The 19254-nt window shown below is 34.9% G+C and overlaps 1 protein-coding gene across 5 annotated transcripts in view; it reads left to right on the forward strand.

The window, feature by feature from the left end:
• Positions 1–19254, forward strand: part of XPO4 (exportin 4) — a 121986-nt gene that overhangs the window by 19505 nt on the left and 83227 nt on the right. For 2 of the 5 annotated variants that reach the window (XM_077868433.1, XM_077868428.1), the window contains 2 exons: positions 10400–10505; positions 16057–16198. In XM_077868433.1, coding sequence (XP_077724559.1) covers positions 10412–10505; positions 16057–16198 — 236 coding nt within the window. In that variant the 5' untranslated portion in view covers positions 10400–10411. Of the gene's footprint in view, positions 1–1998; positions 2150–10399; positions 10506–15776; positions 15947–16056; positions 16199–19254 lie in introns of those variants that run through there. The other 3 variants (XM_077868430.1, XM_077868431.1, XM_077868432.1) reach the window with 3 other exon arrangements.

A 19254-nucleotide genomic window follows, 5' to 3' on the forward strand; every position in this document is an offset into this window, starting at 1 on the left:
TTGAGTCCCATGTCAGGCTCATGACAGTTAAGCATCTGTGTTTGGCTCACGTTACGATCTTGGGGTCTTGGGAATGAGCTCCTTGTCCCATGTCAGGCTCTCTGCTCAGCAGGTAGTCTGCTTCTCCATCTCCCTATGTTCCTTCTCTGTTCTCTGTCTCTCTTTCTCTTGCTCTCTCTCGAGTTAATAAGTTAAATCTTAGGGAAAAAAAAAGAAATGTATATTCAAGTCCTTTGCCCATTTTTAAAATGGGTTCTTTGTTTTTCTGTTGTTGAGTTTTAGGAATCCTTTATAGATTCTAGCTATTAATCCCTTATTAGATATATGATTGGTGAAAAATTTTTCCCGTTCTGTGAATTGATTTTTTGTTGTTGTAGTTCTATTGATAGTGTCATTATCAACTTCAAAAGGTATAATTTGGGACGCCTGGGTGGCTCAGTGGTTGAGGATCTGCCTTGGGCTCAGGTCGTGATCCCGGAGTCCCGGGATCAAGTCCCACATCAGGCTCCCCGCAGGGAGCCTGCTTCTCCCTCTGCCTGTGTCTCTCTGCCTCTCTGTGTGTCTCTTATGAATGAATAAATAAAATCTTTTTTTTTAAAGGTTTAATTTTATTTTTTTTATTTTAAAAGGTTTTATTTTTTATTAGGTTTACATCATACATTTTTAAGTTCTTTTAAACATTTTGTATTGTTTCTGTATTTCCAATATTTTATGAGTTTTGTTGGTTTTAATTTAGTTTTGTTGGCTTTAATTTGTTGTTCTCTAGACTCATGGTGGCTTGCTTCTCATGTGTTTAAACATTTTTAAGTATTAACTTTTGAAAGTATTTCTGGAAAAGTCTGAGGCCTGGATTATGGTGCATTCATTACTACAAGTGTCTTAGGTGCATGACCAACATAGACTATTTTTAAGTTTATTGGCTTGAAGTTTTTGGAACACACAGGTCTTGTTGAAATGAAGCAGGAAACCTATTAGAAGGCCTGTTCATGGTTATCAGTTGTCTGAGGTAATTTTCCTTCTTTTACCTATTACTAAGATCCACACTAGCAAGTTTCTCCCTCTCTTCCTCCCTCTCTGTTGTTTTTCTTTTTGCTTTTTAATGGTTTACCCTTATACTGAGGATCCCAGCTTTATGTGGAGGGATGTCCTATTATCCATTTTAGGAGGTCCCTGGCTATGTCTGATGCCTTCTTTACTTTTTGGGCAGCTCTCAGAATGGAAACTCAAGGTCATCTGGGATTGGCAAATGTCTCTAGGGTAAATGCATAAGTGCCATCTTTCATCTTTGGATCACTGCTTTGGTTTCCTTTTAGCTTCTGGGGATTTCTTAATGTCTTGTGAGTTCAGCAATACATTACAAAATGTAGAAATATTTTATCTACCATTTTTATTAGGTTTTAGCCAGAGTTCAAGATCAGCAGAACTGTCAGTAACGGAAGGCTCCCTCATTTTAGAAATGCAGTGTTTCAAATAAATGAAGAAGTATATAGAACAATGTAAACCGAATGTTAATATAGCCATTTTACATGTAATCTTTTTTTTTCCTCATTAACTTTTGTTTTAATGAGTCTCAAAATTCTGTGACAGATTTTTGGTCAAGTTGTTTCCATTAAGAATTACTGATTTTAAAGACTAATAACTTAAAACTGCCACACACACACACACACACACACACACACACACAAAATCAAATGGTCCACAAAACATTCTCCTTTCCTTCTGAAGGTTTTATGATGCATTGTTATCATTAACCAGTCTTTTACTGTTAAACTTAAATGGCAATTGACACAAACAGTTCTGAGATGGTTTTTCCACCGCTGATTAAGACTGGGGTGGCAGGTATTGGGGATAATACTCATTTAGCCTTCTGAGCTTTCTGGGCAGACTTGGTGACTTTGCCAGCTCCAGTTACCTTCTTGTCCACTGCTTTGATGATGCCCACAGCAACCATCTGTCTCATGTCACAAACAGCAAATGGCCTAGAGGAGGATAGTCAGAGAAGCTCTCAACACACAACACACATAGGTTTTCCAGGAGTCATATCAACAATGGCAGCATCCCCAGATTTCAAGAACTTGGGACCATCTTTCAGCTTTTTTCCAGAATGATGATCTATCTTCTTCTTCATCTCAGCAAACTTGCAAGCAATGTGAGTTGTGTGACAATCCAGCACAGGTGCATATCCAGTACTGATTTGGCCTGGATGGTTCAGGATAATCACCTTAGCTGTGAAGCCAGCTGCTTCCATTGGTGGGTCATTTTTGCTGTCACCAGCCACATTGCCACGACGAACATCTTTGACAGATATTTCCTTTTTTAAAAAATATTTTTATTTATTCATGAGAGACACAGAGAGAGAGAGAGGCAGAGGGAGAAGCAGAGGGAGAAGCAGGCTCCATGCAGGGAGCCCGACATGGGACTCCATCCCAGGTCTCCAGGATCATTCCCTGGGCTGCAGGCGGCGCTAAACCGCTGAGCCACCCGGGCTACTCCCTAGTTTAGTCTTTAAGTGTCTTATAAACCACTGTGTGGCAGTACTATAATGTATTTCCTAATGATGGCTTTCAAATTGTTACTTTTTTATTTGTTATCATAGTGCTGTAGGAACTTTGGGTGACCTTTATATGTGTGTGGGAGAGGTTTTCTAGGAATAAATGCCTAGGAGTGGACTTTTTTGCATTCTTTGCTATTCAGGACCACCAACTTCTTCTAAGTAATTCTAAATTCCAAATGAAGTTCCATGTTAGATTAATCTAAATTTATGACTGTCTACAGTAGTCCCAAACTTCCATGCTCTTGTTTTTGTAGTTTTTTTTTAATCTGCATCATTTTATGTTTCCCCTCAGAAATAATAGCTTACTGTTTTAATTTGTATTTCACTGGTTACTAGTGAGGTTGACTATGTTCTCATGTTTATTGGCCATTTTTCTATTGCATTGTGTAATCGTTTGGATTGGATTAGGCAGCATGTGTCTTTTAAATAATGTGCTTAATAACTGTTATTAAGCAAACGATGTGCTTAATATTGCTTAATTATTAAGCAATAACAGTGTCTTTTAAAAAATCATTTTTAAAAATGATTATTTTTTCTCACAAAGGGTGAGTTAAATTGATCTGAAGATGGTCTGTGGCTCCAGGATAGCATCAGGGGCTCATGCTGCTGCTGCTGGGTTTTTTTTTCTTTGTTTATAATTCTTAGCTGATGTTTTCCATCTTCTACGTCTTCTTGTGATCTAAGATGATTAGTAGAACTACAGCTACCATATTCATTTCCAGGGAGGAGGAAAGAAGATCCACAGACAAAAAAAAATTATGTTTCCAGCTGAATCAGCTCTCTTTAGGAAGTTTTACCCCAGGCTTTGTTTACATTTTACTGGCCAGAACTTAGTCTGGGCACTAGGAAATGTTATTTAGCTATGCAAAGTGCTGCATATTAGAGTTCTTTACTAAGGAAGAAGAGGAGTGAATATTGAAGAGGTAGCTGTCAGTTTCTGCTATAAGTTGTCTTCTGTGGGAGTTTTTATGTTCTGAATATTAGTCCTTTGTTAATTATATTCAGTGCAGTTATTGTCTTCTGATCTATGACTAGTCTTACAGTTAATGTTTAGAAGTTTATAATTTTAACAGTTGAATTTATTAATTTTTAAGGGTTTATGCCTTTTGTAAAGTTTGAAATAATCCTTCCCTACTCTGACATATTCTCTTGTGTTTTCTTTTTCTTTTTTTTTAAGATTTTATTTATTTATTCTAGAGAGGGAGAAAGCACAAGCAGGAGGGGCAGAGGGCTAGGGAGAGAGAATCTCAAGCAGACTCCACGCAGAGCACGGAGCCTGAGGTAGGGTTCAATCACAGGATCCTGAGATCATGACCCATATCAAAACCAAGAGTCATACACCCAACCAACTGCGCCATGCAGGCGCCCCATCCTGTGTTTTATTCTTTATGTTTTGTCATTGTTTTTTTTTTTTTTTTTAAAGATTTACTTATTCATTCATGAGATACACAGGCGCAGAGACACAGGCAGAGGGAGAAGCAGGCTCCCTGTGAGAAGCCTGATATGGGACTCCATCCCAGGATCACGACCTGAGCCAAAGGCAGATGTTCAACCACTGAGCCACCCAGGCGTCCCTTGTCATTAGTTTTTTTACGTTTTGCTTTTCATTTTTAAATCTTAAAATCACCTAGAATTTATTATTATGTATGATATAAGTAGATATCTGATCTTTCGTTTTTGCTTATAAGTAGCCCACTTTCCTATGCCATTTATTGTATAGTCTAGTCTTTCTTCACTAATTTATCATATGTCATGGGTGTGTTTCTGGGAATTCTCTGCTCCTTTGTTTTTTCCTGTTCTACTACAATTTTTAAAAATTATGATAATGCCTTTATAAGTGTTCAAGTCTGGTTGTGTAAGAGTCCTTTCTTTTTTTTTACAAGTTTTTATTTAAATTCCAGTTAGTAAAAAAGAAATTCCAGTTAGTTAACATACAGTATAATATTAATTTCAGATGTACAGTTTAGTGATTTAGCACTTCATACAACACCTAGCGCTCATTACAGTGCACTCTTTAATCTCCATCACCTTTTTCACTCATCCCCCCTCCTTTCTTATTCTTCTCCACATTTTTAATAGTTTTTTGAACCTCAGTGTTATTTATTACCTATAATATTTTATTAGTTTCAGATATACAATATAATGACTCAGTATTTGTATATACTGTGAAATGATCACAGTTAATACCTATCACCACATATAGCTATTAAATCTTTTTCTTATGAGACATTTTAAGATCTACTCTCTTAGTAACTTTCAGATATGCAGTAAAATATTACTAATTATGGTTATGATGGTATACCCAACATCCCCATGACTTACTTATTTTATAACTGGAAGTTTGTACCTTTTGACCCCCTTTGCCCATTTCATCATCCTCTTCCCCACAGCCATCAATCTGTTCTCTGTATCTATAATGAGCTTGGAGGGGGATGCTTTTTGTTCTTTTGTTAGATTGCACATATACATGAGATCTTTCTCTGTAAGTGAATATCTTTCTCTGTCTCACTTATTTCACTTAGCATAATGCTCTCAAGATCCTTTTTTCCTGATTTTACTCTTTTTGGCCTTTTTCTTACATGTCTTGGGATCACCTTGTCATATTCTGAGATGAACCATAGGGTTCATTGGGATTTAAATTGGAATTGTATTAATTATTGTAGGTTAATTTGGGGAGGCCCATATGTGTATTTTTAACTGCAGTTCTCTTACCAATTATGAGACGTATTCATTAGCGTCATTAGATGGGAACACTGACTTGCTTGGAGGTATCCTTGTATAGAAGTTTTCCAACTGATGTGCTACACAGGTGGGATTAGAAACCTGGTCATTTTGATTCAGTATCCTATTCTTTTAATTATAGGAGACTGGTTGTTTTAAAGGGATTTTTAAGGTAGGGTAAACCTTTTAGTAAGCAGAATGCAGTGTGCCATTGCTAAGTATAACTTTAAGATAAAGAGAGTGAAAAGAGATGTGGGAGGAAATGAGGTGGATGTGAGCAGAGAGCCAGTGGGACAGGTATGGGAGGAGGATTTAGATTTCAGCGAAAGTTGAGGGGGAGGGAATATTTTGTTAAGAAATTGGGAGAAGGTGATTGGAGAATATTCTTTTTGAAAAGGAAGCTACATAAAGGAGCTAATCATACAGGGAGCTTTCACTTTGGGAAAGTAAAAATAAGGTCATTTTCTGAGAGATTGGAGTGATGGGTATCGTGATATGAGAAGTTTGAGAGAAAAACAGACTTGGAAGGACAAATTTTGGGAATATCCTAGTAAATCACAAGAGATTAATTAGGGCTCATCTCTCAATTTGTTTAGTGGAAAGGTCCAGTATCTGGAATACTCTGTGGAATGCTATGAAATATTGGTATAATACATTTAAATTTAGTAATAAAGTATATCATCATGTGTTATGGATTTAAATTTAATTTATGTAGGAGCAATGATAAGTTCCAAAAGTTTAAAAGTTTTAAATTTAATTTAAATTTAATTTAGGTAGGAGCAATGATAAGTTCCAAAAGTTTAACGAAAGATTATAGAGAGAAAACTAAAAATTGAACAAATTCTTAACAAAGTCTTCAATGAATGAATCAAAAACTACCAGTAAATGTGTTTTTAGGTAGTATACCTGTGATTTTCTAATTTGAATGTTAAGCCATGCTCTCTCTAAAAAATGAGAGAGCAGTTACAGCTAAAAATATTCTGTCAGCTCTGTGGCATGACTTCAGTTTTGTTTTCTACTTTTGTAGCTTGTTTTCTATCTGTAAGTCGTGCCTGATGTTTTCAATGCGACTTTGATACCTTTTTTTCCCATTTATTTATCCTGTAAATAATGATACTTATAGTTAAGCCAAGAATATTACTTGGATTTCTCTATTAGCCATCTGACAGAAATTAGTCTACTCAACTGTGTTTCCTCATTAGTACAAAAAGAGTCAGGTCATGGGCTTTGATGTCACACAGACTTAATATGCAATTTTGGTTGTGATACTTTTTATGATCTTGGACATGTGATGATCTGTGAACCTAAGTTTCTCCATATGTAAAAAAAGAGGAAATAATTCGTACAAGGATGTTGCTGTGATTAAATGGGAGAGTATGTAATTTAGCAGTCTGTGTGAGGATTAATTGGTGCTATTGTTGTTAACCTTAATAAAAGTTATTATAGCTGCCAAGGGAAAGAGTCTAAAGGCCTCATAGGATTTAGCAAGTGGGCTTTCTGACTTTTTGAGGACAGGTTTAGCATGACAACAGAGAAACCAGAATGCAGTTAGTGGCAGAAATCATAGACTGTCATAACTATTCATGTGATTATTTGATTAATGTCTGTCTTTTCTGAGACTCAGAACTCTGTGAGGGTGGGAAAGATTTTCTGTACTTTTATATTCTTAGCTTCTGGCATGGTGCTTGAAGTATAGTCAGTCCTCAGTAAATACTTCTTTTTTTTTTTTTTTTTTCTTTTAATAGAAATTATTTAGGCACTTTGGTTCTCCCGACCCCCTCCCCTAAGCCCCTCATATTAAATATGTCATGTAGTCCATTTATTAGTGTTTTTGTTTCAAGTTCTAGCTTCAGATGCCTCTAGCTCTCTGCTACCAATGGTATTTCTTCTGGATGTTTTGTAAATTGAAGGTGGCCTTGGTAGGCTAGTGGAATGGTGCAGGCTGGTCCAGAAACACCAGTATATTGAGTTAGGGATTTGAGAGCTTCAGGTTTCCTGCTCATGTGACTCCTTAGAAATACCTCTCAATTTTTCCCCTGACCATGCCTTTGTTTTCCTGAGGATACCCGGGATTGCTCACCTGTGTTTTCCTCTCTTAACATCACCATACTCTGCTACCATCTACTATTTCTTCAGGCTCTTCTGATGCATTTGACTCTACCTCTGAAGTGTGAGCTGTTTTAAAGCTTTTACTATTAGTTATAATGAAAGAACAGACAGTGCAAAAAACTCTTTTACTATTATTACTTCTTTACTGAAACCTTACAAACTTTACCCTAATGTCTGTATGGGGTGCTAGAGGAAGACTTTTAGGGGAATTTATTCTTTCTACCCCAAAGTTTTAAGCATAAGTCTTACATGGTACTGAGACACCTGAGTGTAGTTACTGTTAGAGCCCTTGAGTCAGTTTCCACCTCTGCTTCCTACTTAACCTTGAGCAAATTGATTATTCCATTCCTCAGTTTCTTCATCTGTAAAATGGGGATACTATTAGTTTCTACCTCATAAGGTTGTTAATAGGATTAATGTGAGATTATATATCTGCATGCCTGTCCATTAGTTGAAAATAATGCCTTGCAGTGCTAAGTACTCAATAAATGTTATTGTTGTGTTGCCTCTCCTTTTGGGATGTGCAAGGCTCTAGGAATTTAGAGATGAGTAAAAGAAAGTTCCTGGTGTCAGAAAAGTGAGAAAAGGAGACAAGGGGCAAGCAGATACTTGCAGTACATTATGGTAAATTGAATAGTAGAGATACATACATAGTGCATCCTACAAGGTGGTGAGATGGAGACATCATTTGTGTTCAGGCTGACTAGGGAAAGGTCAGGAAAGGCTGATGAAGGAGAGACTGAAGCAGAATTTGAAGGATGAGTTCTTATTTCCTGAGAGGAAGGAGTTTGACAGGTGGATGTTCTATAGATCATAATACCTAGGAACTTTTAAGAGAAAAATGCATACTTTTGGTTAGGGTCCCAGCCTGCTAAACCTTTGGGGACTGGGAATCTGTTTGGGATTGTTTTCTTTGTTTTTTTCTTTTGTTTTTAACAAAAGAGCTTCTCAGGACTCATCGATGCTCATAATTTGCTATGTGGAAACCATTGCCAAGTCATTTTCAAAAAGATTTAGAAGTTTTGGTTTTGGGAAACTAAAATGAATACCATATTGTCATTTAATGAATCAATTGATGGTTTTATTGTTTGTATGATAAATGTTCAACCAGGTGGGTAAGATAAACCAACTTTTAGATTATACTTCATTACTTAGAAAATCTGATATTTTATAAATGAAATAGCATTCTGTCATATTACAGTTATATTGAGACCAGTACTTTATTAAGCATGTGGATATCAGAGTATCCAAAGATTTTTAGCTTTAGGAACTATTTTTGTAGAATAACTGGCATAATTAATTATTTGCAAAATTATGTATGTGTACTGGGATGATGAGAAGAAAGAATATTTTATTATTTTTTTTTTTAAGAAAGAATGTTTAAATCAGAATTACTGGGGTAGTCTATAGTTGTTGATTTGTATTCATAGCAGTAGGACATGTTGTAGTATTTATTAATATGCTGTGTTTTTGGGGAATAGTCAGCAGATATTAATGATGAAATATCTTACAAAAACACAAGCTTGTTGAATTAAAATAGTAAGAATGAAGAATTTGCAAATGGAAGGACAAAAATATTTGTACTCTGCAGAGTTAGCTGTTCAGAGTATTTTATTAATAAAGCCGTTTTCAAAAGACATGTTAAATAATTTAATACAGTTCTTTTTTTTAAAGATTTTATTTATTTATTCATGAGAGAGAGAGAGAGGCAGAGACATAGGCAGAGGGAGAAACAGGCTCCCCACAAGGAGCCTGATGTAGAACTTGATCCTGGACCCTGATCCTGGGCCCCAGGATCACCCCCTGAGCCAAAGGCAGACAGACGCTCAACCACTGAGCCACCCAGGAATCCCAATACAATTCTTTAATGAAAATACTTTCATTTTTATCTAGAGAGCTGTAGAGGGTGCTGTATCATAAGGAGTAGCATCTGAACTGGTTTTAGCTAATTATAAGAATTCCTTTAGGCCAGACCATCTAAGTAAGTCAAAGATTACCAAGCCGTATAATGAGAATGTATTTTAGGTGGGTATGTTTTAGGTTCAGAAGAATATCATTAGAGGAAAGAGTGTTAGAACAAAATGGAATTTAAAAACCTGGCAGACTATATATATAGAAGTTGTTTTTGTTAAGCCAGAAGTCTGGCCTTTCTGCTGATTAACTTATTATTCAGATAGGAGTTTTGTAAATTTCAAACTTTACAGGTCCCTATTATTTCTGGTTTAATGGTGATTTTAGGAAACTTGAGGTAAAATTATCTGATAAAACTTTTATTTTAAAGGATTGCTGTTAGAAATCAATTTTTAGTGACTTTGGATTTGGTTTCACCAGTGCTGAAGAATTTAGAGATTATTTGAACTTTGTCAAGTTAGGTGAAGTAATATATTTTGGAATAAAAAGCAATAAGTTAGCTATGTTTAAAAGATAAGGAAAATGTTAGGTAAGTATCTATCTTCTAAAATGTAGCAACTTTAAAGGATTCTCACCCAGAGTTTGCCAGGAATTTCTTCTATTACCCTGAAACCATATTTTAAATATTTATTATGAAGTTTTATACTTTATAGGTTTTTATGCTTTATAGTTTCTTTATTTTTTATTTTATTTTTTTAAGGTAAGGATTCTGTATTTTATTTTATTTTTTTTAAGATTTTATTTATTTATTCATGAGAGACCCAGAGAGAGAGAGAGAGAGAGAGAGAAAGAGAGAGAGAGGCAGACACAGGCAGAGGGTGAAGCAGGCTCCATCCATGCAGGGAGCCCGATGTGGGACTCGATCCCGTGTCCCCAGAATCATGACCACGGCAGAAGGCAGTGCTAAACCACTGAGCCACTCGGGCTGCCCTTATAGTTTCTTTAAAATAATAAGCAGGAATTTGTCCTCCCATTACCCCCCCAAAAGTGAAAGTATTTTCTTTTGTTGTGGGTTAAAGGTTTGCTATTGTTCAAACTTTTTTATTAAACAAGTGTACTTTGTTTTTTTGTTTTGTTTTGCTTTTGTTTTTTTAAACTCTCAAGGCACCACCTTCCATGGTTAATAATGAACAACGCCAGCATGCAGAGCACATATTCTTATCATTTAGGAAATCAAAATCACCATTTGCAGTTTGCAAGCATATTTTGGGTAAGTATTCACTTCAAAAATATTTTTGCAGAATCAAATCTCATTTCTATCTTGAATGTTAAGATATTTTAAATTCCTTTTAAAACAAGCAGGTTTGTATAGTTATAATTTTCCATTAGTAATCACTATTCAAGTGGCTTTAAAGATATTCCATAAAGCCAGACAGAGAACTTTGTTTTTCCTTAGAATTTTCTTCCCCTAAATATAGTATTCAATAATTTGTTTTGATACTGACCATAACATGAAGGCTGTTAATGGTGGGGGGAAAATCTAATATATTTTTCAGTTGTTTTCAAGAGTCCTTTCACTTATCATAGCAAATATACTGTCATATATCATATCCTAGTGTTTTAAAATTATGATTATTTTTGGACGTTTCAACAGTTTTTCTTTTAGCTTTTTTTCTGAAAAATTTTTTTAACCATATAGTTTGTGCTCCACTTGCTTAGCAAATATTAGTTCTGTGTAGGTTATCACTGTATATTTTAAAACAAAGTGTTAATTTTTACTATTGTAAAAACGTTTTATTACTACCTCTTAGCTGGCATATGTACAGAAATGCTCTTTCCTTTAAAAATAATTGCAAAGGTTACAATTCTTGTCCAAAAATGGTATTTTCTAAGAGATACACAGACTTCTGCCTCTTAACATATTTTTCAATAATCAGAGATTTTATTGGTTATTGTTATTTTATAACTTAATTATTGTTGACTCTACTTATTGGAGCCATTTTTGTAACCAATATACTCTGAGTTATCCTTGACCATAAAATTGATTAGTTGTGTATTAAGAACTAAAATATCTGATCTTTTATTCTTGTGCTTTTTGTGAGACTTAACTGTTAGCCACTAGCACTCTGATTTCCAGATTGAAATAGCCTATAATTAGCATTATGTTAAAAGTGCTTTTCATATAAGGAATTATAAATGAGTTGTTAGATTGGAGTAAAAAGAGCCCTGCTGTGGATACTGTGAGATCTGGGCACCAGTGATGCCTGTTCCTGGTAACAACTTGAGGACGTCACTTAGCCTTCTTTTCATCTGTAAGACTGCAACATTGGGACCATTTTCCTTAAGGGACTTGGTTGCCTTAAGCTGTTATGAGGCACGAATGTAGTAACATTTAAAACCACCTTCTAAACAGTAACATAAGTGACCCTATTACCTGATTTCAAAAGACATTTTAAAAATATGACAACCTTAAAAAAATGTTCTGTTCTCTGTTTGCAAGGAGCTAGCAGTGGTGGTGAAGGTGGCTCTGTCTCATTCAGGAGTTAGGTCTTGTCATTAGAGGAATAGTTTTAATAACCACCTTTTGATTTCTAAGTGAGGCAGTTTTGATCTTTTTTTTCTTCTTTTTTTTAATGGTCAGTTTTTATACTTTGGGTGAATTTGTTTCTGGCACCAAGAAAATTTGTTATCGTATGCCTGTGGGGAATATTCGATTTAATGTTAAATTACAAGAAGCAAAACTAAATTAAATTCACAATCAAGAATTTAAGGGAGCCTTCATCTTTACATCCTTGAAATTATTCAGCATTTAGAAATTAGATTTAGAAAACCATTGTATTAAACTATTCACCTAAAGTAATTTGAGTCTGATTTTTATGGCATATGCCTTAACTACATTAATTAGGATTCCATCATTTTCATCTGACTTTCTATGATAATCCAATTATCATTCTGTATTAGTTGGGAAATAGTTGATCTAAGTTTGTAAGTATTTTTTAGAGTGTATTTGTTTATACGACTCTTTCCTTTTTAGAGTTTGTATATTTTATGAAGTACTATTGCTTTGTTATGATTTGAGCTTGTTTTGGTATACTTTTGCTTTCCTGATAAAAATTTCTAGAAAATAGTATTGCTAGTTCCCACTGTGCTTGAGACATTAACTAACTATTTAAAAGGTTGAGTGCATGTATAATAAGCATAATCTAATCATTAATGTACTGCAAAGCCCTGTGTTACATTAATGTTTACATCTAAACTTCACAGAAAATCTTTCAGCTCCTTACTCAGTTGCCACCAGCACAGAAGGGTTAATTCCTCTAAGAAGACTTCTCATACAAGTGGCAGTCAATCGCAGTTCAGAATTTTCACATTCTTATTTAGCGTTAATATGTCATTTTTATACAATGTCTGGGTGATATATTCTAGTAAAGGGGAGACGTTCTCTTTGATGCTTCCCTTTTCTGGCCTCTTAAATTTCTTCCTTCCCACTTCTGTCTTAAGTTTTATTATGTTTCTTGTTTTTCCTCATTTCTTTCTCTTCTTATTCTTTTATTTTTATTCTAGGTTTACTTTTCCACTCTTCTCTGTGTGTGTGTGCACGCACGTGCATGTGCGTGTGCATGTTGCATGCCTGTGCATTTTATCAGAAGAGTACTTTTAGACTTCTTCACTTCAGAAGTCTTTGGCACTTAGGAATTTGCTAGTTTGGTCTGGTCAAATATGCATTCACAAATCCTGTGAGTTCTGTTCTTGTTAAAGTGATACATCCAGCCAGTGAGAGATTGGTTCCGTACTTCTGGAGCTAACTTTGTAGCATTCTTCTATCTTTTTTTCAGGGGGGAAATGAATTTCTTTAATTTCTTATCTCAGAAATGGTTGAAACAAAATAAAATGAAACCTGAGACTTTTCTTGGTTGGTGTGCCTATGTATTTATTAAGCAGACTCTGGAGCTTCTGTTGCTTATGCTTTGGACAGAAGTCTTTAAGCAGAGAGGTGTTTGTATGTAGTAGCTGAACATCTGGGACTCGATTACTATAGTTTTAGTTTTCTTTTGAAAATATTTTTTGAACAGAATGTAGTGCTCTGCCTCTCATTATATACTTCACTTTAACTTTTGTCTTCATGGCTCTATGTAGTTTCAGATGGCTGGCATGATAGAAATGAATTTTATTTACATAATTATTATTAAAGAGAGTTTCCTATGGTAGGAAGTGAAAGCTTACTGCTAAAGTGGCCTAAAATAGTTTGTTATCTAGACAGTGTTGTGGTCAGTGGAGAATCATCCTAAAAGTATCAGAAATTCTAGGTAAGTTGTGATTTCCTCATGAAGACCTTGAAATTTCGAGCATCTTTAGAGCGGAGAGCAAGAATAAGGCTTGTTTGTCCATGTGAAGTCTGATCTTGCTGGTAGCTTCTAGAGTTCCATATAGGATATGGAACATTTATATTACATATTTGTACATTTATATTATGTGTAAGTGCAGTTTATGAAAGCTACTCATAAATTTTATGAGAAAGTATAATTCATTAGGCTAGGAAAATTCCTCCTTTTAAATTTGGAATTTGGCTTTTCTTTTTTTCAGATTCCTCCATTCTTAGAGTAAGCTTCTTATGGGAGTAGTAATTTAGATATGCCTATTTAATATCAAACAGCTATTTAAGAAGGAGTTATCTTGGAAACTTTTTTTTTTTTAAGATTTTATTTATTTATTCGTGAGAGACAGAGAGGGGTGGGGGCAGAGGCAGGCAGAGGGAGAAGCAGGCTCCATGCAGGGATCCCAACATGAGACTCTGATCCCAGGTCTCCAGGATCATGTCCTGGGCTTGAAGGCAGCACTAAACCGCTGAGCCACCCAGGCTGCCCATCTTGGAAACTTTTGAAAGTCACTTGCCTTCTGCAGTTATTTCCTCCTCCATTCCTTGCAAAAAGGAGGAGAAGGCAGGAAGAATGGGTTGGATATAAGCACAGTTAGAAATAAGCATGTTTCATTGCTTATGAAAACAAGAAGGTGCTTGCTTGGTCTTCTCTTCATTGGCATATGCTCTTAGGGGCGGTTTAGTGTTGCTCAACGAACATTTACCAGCCATGTGACCTTGAATTTCTTGTCTTAATCTCTTGGTGCATCAATACTTTCTTCACCTGTAAAATGCAGGAAATGAATTAGATGATCTTTGGAATTGTATTTCCAAAATTTTGTGAGTCCCTAAGATTTTGCTTCTTTGTTAAAACCCATAGTTAAGGATTTTAGGTTTCTTGTCCCTAAAATGTTTATTATTTCAATAGAAAATGAAATTAGGCCATCAGTCATTTATTTTGAAGTAGAGGTTTATAATATTACTTGAATTACTTTTATGAAGCAGTACCATATTTCTCCTTAAGTGATCTAAATAGATACAGCTAGTTTCTGTTTCAAATCCTCTTTTTTTTTTCCTCTTTGAGTAAAACATCCCCCCCCCCCCGCCCGCCCCGTGGAACTTTAAACACATCTTTTTATAATAGGTTTACATTTTTGGAAGCTGTTGCTTTATTTATTGATAATATTTTAAGGTTTTTAAATTTTTGTGAGTTCTGATTATCATCTTAATTAGAATTCATGTTAAAATAGCATGGAATAATCAAACTTAAAAAAAAAAAGTCCGAATTGGTTCCTCTTACTAGTTTTCATATGTTCAAAACTCATATGTAGTAGTCTAAATTGATTGGAATTTAGTAGGGTATACCTTTTCTCATGCGTTTTTATAACTTATTGTGTCAAAATCACTTACCAGATTTTTAAATGACCTAAGTTTGAGTAGGAGAGAAAATGATGTGCCTGACTATATCTTCATGCTCTTCTGATAAATTCTTGAAGGTGCCATTCTATGCCTAGAGTTAATTTCTCATGGCTTTCAGATACTCATGTCTAGTGATCTGGCAAATAACCTGCAATCTAATCATAGACTTTTTCATGGATTTCATGTGATGGTTATTTTTTAGAACTTCAGAAAATTTCTACTTTTTCTTGACTTCATTTTGACTGTTTCTCCCTTTTGATAATGCTGTTTGGAAACCGATTGTAGTGGTACTGGTGAAAGAAAGAAAAAATAGAAAATTAAAATATTTCTTACATATGTTAATTTTCTATGTTTTCTTTCCCTCCTGATTCAGTTTTTAGTTCAGAAACTATAATTTGCTAGTTAAGGCTGGGTTTTTCTAAGTGTAGCTTTGGAATTTTACTCAGTTTGATCAGTATTGCAATCAGAAAATTCACAAGAACTTCTCACCTTGTGTAAATGTGACTTAATTTTTTTTTTAACATTTTGAGAAATGTAACCAGAAAGTGATTGTGTTTATTTCTGAACTTGCTATTGGAGATGGGCCATCCTGCTGAAAGCTTAATCACTTAACAAATATTTTAACAGCATGGCTCATCCCAAATAGTAATGTTCAAAGACTAGTTTCAGATATTTTGTAGATATGAAGCTCTATTTTGCACAGGGTGAGAATCTCTTAGGAAATTTTCTGATTGCTTTATATTTTTATTTTTATTTTTTTTAAAGCTGTGTTATTTTTTAGTTCTTCATGCTTTGGAAGTAACAGTTGAAGAGAGGTGAGGAAAGTTTGTGAAAATTGTGATCGGTGATTAGCTGCCACCTGCCTGGGTGTCTTCTGAGAGGAACTAACCTCTTTGTGGTGCTAGAGCAAGGTCACTGGATTAAAAAAAGAACAGGTAACCATCTTATTCCTTGTCTGAAAAGTTCTGTTTTTAAATTAATAAATGCAGAATGTTCAAAGGACGATGAACTGCTGTTTAAAGAAAATTTCTAATTTTCTCCTCAGAAACAAGTAAAGTGGACTATGTCCTCTTTCAAGCTGCCACAGCCATAATGGAAGCAGTTGTCCGAGAGTGGATTCTCTTGGAAAAAGGTAGCATCGAGTCACTGCGAACATTCCTTTTAACCTATGTCTTACAAAGGCCTAAGTAAGTATGTGGTGGAGATACTGCTGAAATACTTTTGCTGTGCTTTTTTTAAACTTTTTTTTCTTTATTGTAATGATACATGTTTATGGTTAAGCTCTGCTTGGGGCTTCTATTTTTAAAACACACACACATGGTTGTGGGTTGCTTTTGGTACTTAATGAACTATTTAAGCTTATGGAACTACGTCTTGTTTCTTTGAAAAGATTATTCTGGATGTTAGGGTTTTTGTGTTGGTTTAGTTCCAAAGATTTTGGTTATAAATAAAAGTTGATCTTGGACTCCAGAGAAAATCCTTTGTACTTCTTCTTTTGGTACTTGGTAAGTATTATAAGACATAGGTGAGTATCCTATGACAGGTGAAGAGGGAAATCTAAGTACCATTAACAAACCAAGTGTTTGGTTTGTTATCACTTGATTCATATCACTTGGTTCTATATATATATGTATCACTTGGTTTTATATATATATAATCAAGTAAACTGCTGTATATATTTATACACACACACACACAGAAATGTACATTAATAAGGTTGTAGAAGAGAAAGCACCAAATTCTTTTAGTAGTGTCTTTTGGAAAATGGATCAGTTTTCAGAAATAGGGTAAAAGGAAGTTTCCTTTTTGTGTTATACCATTCTATTATTTGAACATTTTATAAGATTTGTACATTCATTGCTTATATGATATATTTTTTTAATATGAGGAAAATTGTCAGTCACAGAACTTTGGGGAGAAATTCATTTGCTGGGATGGCTGGGTGGCTCAGGTTAAGCATCTGACTTGATTTCAGCTCAGGTCTTGATCTCAGAGTCATGAGTTTAAGCCCTGCCTTGGGGTCCATGCCGGACATGGAGCCTAATTAAAAAAAAAAAGGAAAGAAAAAGAAATTCATTTATTACTTACCTTTTTTTTTTTTTAAGTCCCCCAAATACCAAGTCTTCTTTTGGGAAGAGGCAGTGCACATTGTATGCCATTTGTGCAGTTGGACAATTGAATACTTTTTGCGTAGATGTTCATTTCCAAATTCAACGAAGAAAACGTTATGTAATCAGAAAGGCTAATAATTAGGAATGTGTTGAATGGCATTAAACGTGCATAAAGCTTTAAAACTAAAGCATACTTTGTTCCTACTGATTATTCACTAACAGTCTCTGAGTTCATAATGTTTAATAATAATTACCAACATGAATTTAGCACACAGTGTAGCGCTAGTTGCTTTACGTATAGAAGAATGCATGAGAGAAAAAAGGCAAGATATACCTAGCCTATAAACAATACAGGTGTAATGGGTAACGTTTTCTGTAGATGAGTGGATACAGATGTAGGTAAAGGGAAGGTTTGGCTTGGAAACCAAAAAAACTGTTTTTTCCAGTTTTAATAGAATAAGGAAAAATTGATCGGATTTCAAATCTTTCTCTTCTTCATGCTGGTTTTCTTCTTTATTTAAATTTGAATTTGTTGTTTGATGAGGCCATTTGGGTGTGATGTGATACTGGCTTGCCTGGAGCTGCTCATTGAACCCCCACCTTCCCCATATTGGAACCACTGAACTCTGGAGAGTTCGGTAAACTTAAATGTGTGGTAGATTTTGATTGTGTTTGTATATGTGCGTGGGTGTGATCTCTTGTATTTTCCAAAATAGTCTTATTCTTAAATAATTTTCATTATTTCAGAAGCTACTTCAGAGCTGATTGTAGAGTTCTACACTGAAATAGTTCACTTATATATTTTCTCCCAAACTCTGTAAAAAACTTTCAGCAAATTTGAAAGAAGAGTACAGTGAACACACACATACTTTTTTCCTAGTAGGAGCTTAGTTAACATTTGTCACATTTGATTTCTCTCATCTATGTGCATTTCCCCCCAAACCACCTGAAAGTATGCAGCAGAAATGTAATCTAATTCTCATTCTGTATTTTCATTTCCCTAGTTGTCTGAGTAATGTTATTAATATTCTTTCCTCCTTTATAGGTTATTTGTTTGATCCAGGATTTAACCACAGATTATGTGTTGTATGTAGTTATGTCTCTTTTAATCTAGAATAATTTTACCCTTTTGTGTTTTTCATGACACAGCCAATTTTATTTTATAGAATTTCCTACAGTGTGGATTCGAGTCAAGTGAAAATTGTTGGTATACTGCTTAGATAACATATTATGAATCTTACGTTCATAGTGTTGTATATTTTTCATTTGGTCCACAGAATTTTTTCCTCTTAATTGGATAAAATTTGCTTAGTCAAATGGAAGTTGCACTTGACAGTATGCAGAGTGGTTGAGAAAGGGACTGTGATTTCCACTTCTGTCAGTCTGTGTGCAGGGGCAGATTATTTACCCTCTTCGTGCATTAGTTTTTTTAATTGTTGTTATTACTTAACTATTAGAGTTAATATTTGTTTTATTCAAAAGATAGTTGTGAGGATTGAATGTATTAATTTTTGTGAAATTAATTTATAGGAAGCCTTGCATATCGTAAGCACCAACAAATGTTAGCCATTATTATTTATTTTCCTAGTAAGTTAATTCTTGCCAATCGGAGTTCCTTAAAAGTAGCTTTATGAAAAAAAAAAGTAGCTTTATGGAGGTGCCTGGGCAACTCAGTTGGTTGAGCATCAGACTCTTGGCTCAGGTCATGATTTCAGGGTCAAGGGATCAAACACTGGGTCAGGCTCCCTGCTTAGCAGGGAGTCTGTTTGGAGATTCTCTCCCTCTGCCCCTGCCCCCACATGTGCATGCACTCACTCAAATAAATCTTTTAAAAAATAAATAAAGCTAACTTTATGTACATTTTCTAGTAGTAGTTAGTGTATTTGAAATTATTGTGTGTCCCCCTTCCCCCTTCCCAAAAAATAGAAAAATTCACTTTGGTCAGCTCCCGTTTTTCCACGTAATAGAATTTCTGCATTTATTTGTTAATGAATGTTTCAAGTGTATTTGAAGGAGTATTTTTCACTTTAGACTTGACATAGACTTGTTTGTTTGTATAAATGTGTAGCAAATGCCTATTGTGTGTTGTGGGGAGCCCTCTTTGGTAATGTCGCACTCTCTGAAGAAAGTGG

The sequence above is a fragment of the Canis aureus genome, chromosome 24 (genome assembly GCF_053574225.1).
Source record: "Canis aureus isolate CA01 chromosome 24, VMU_Caureus_v.1.0, whole genome shotgun sequence".
Taxonomy (NCBI): Eukaryota; Metazoa; Chordata; class Mammalia; order Carnivora; family Canidae; genus Canis; species Canis aureus.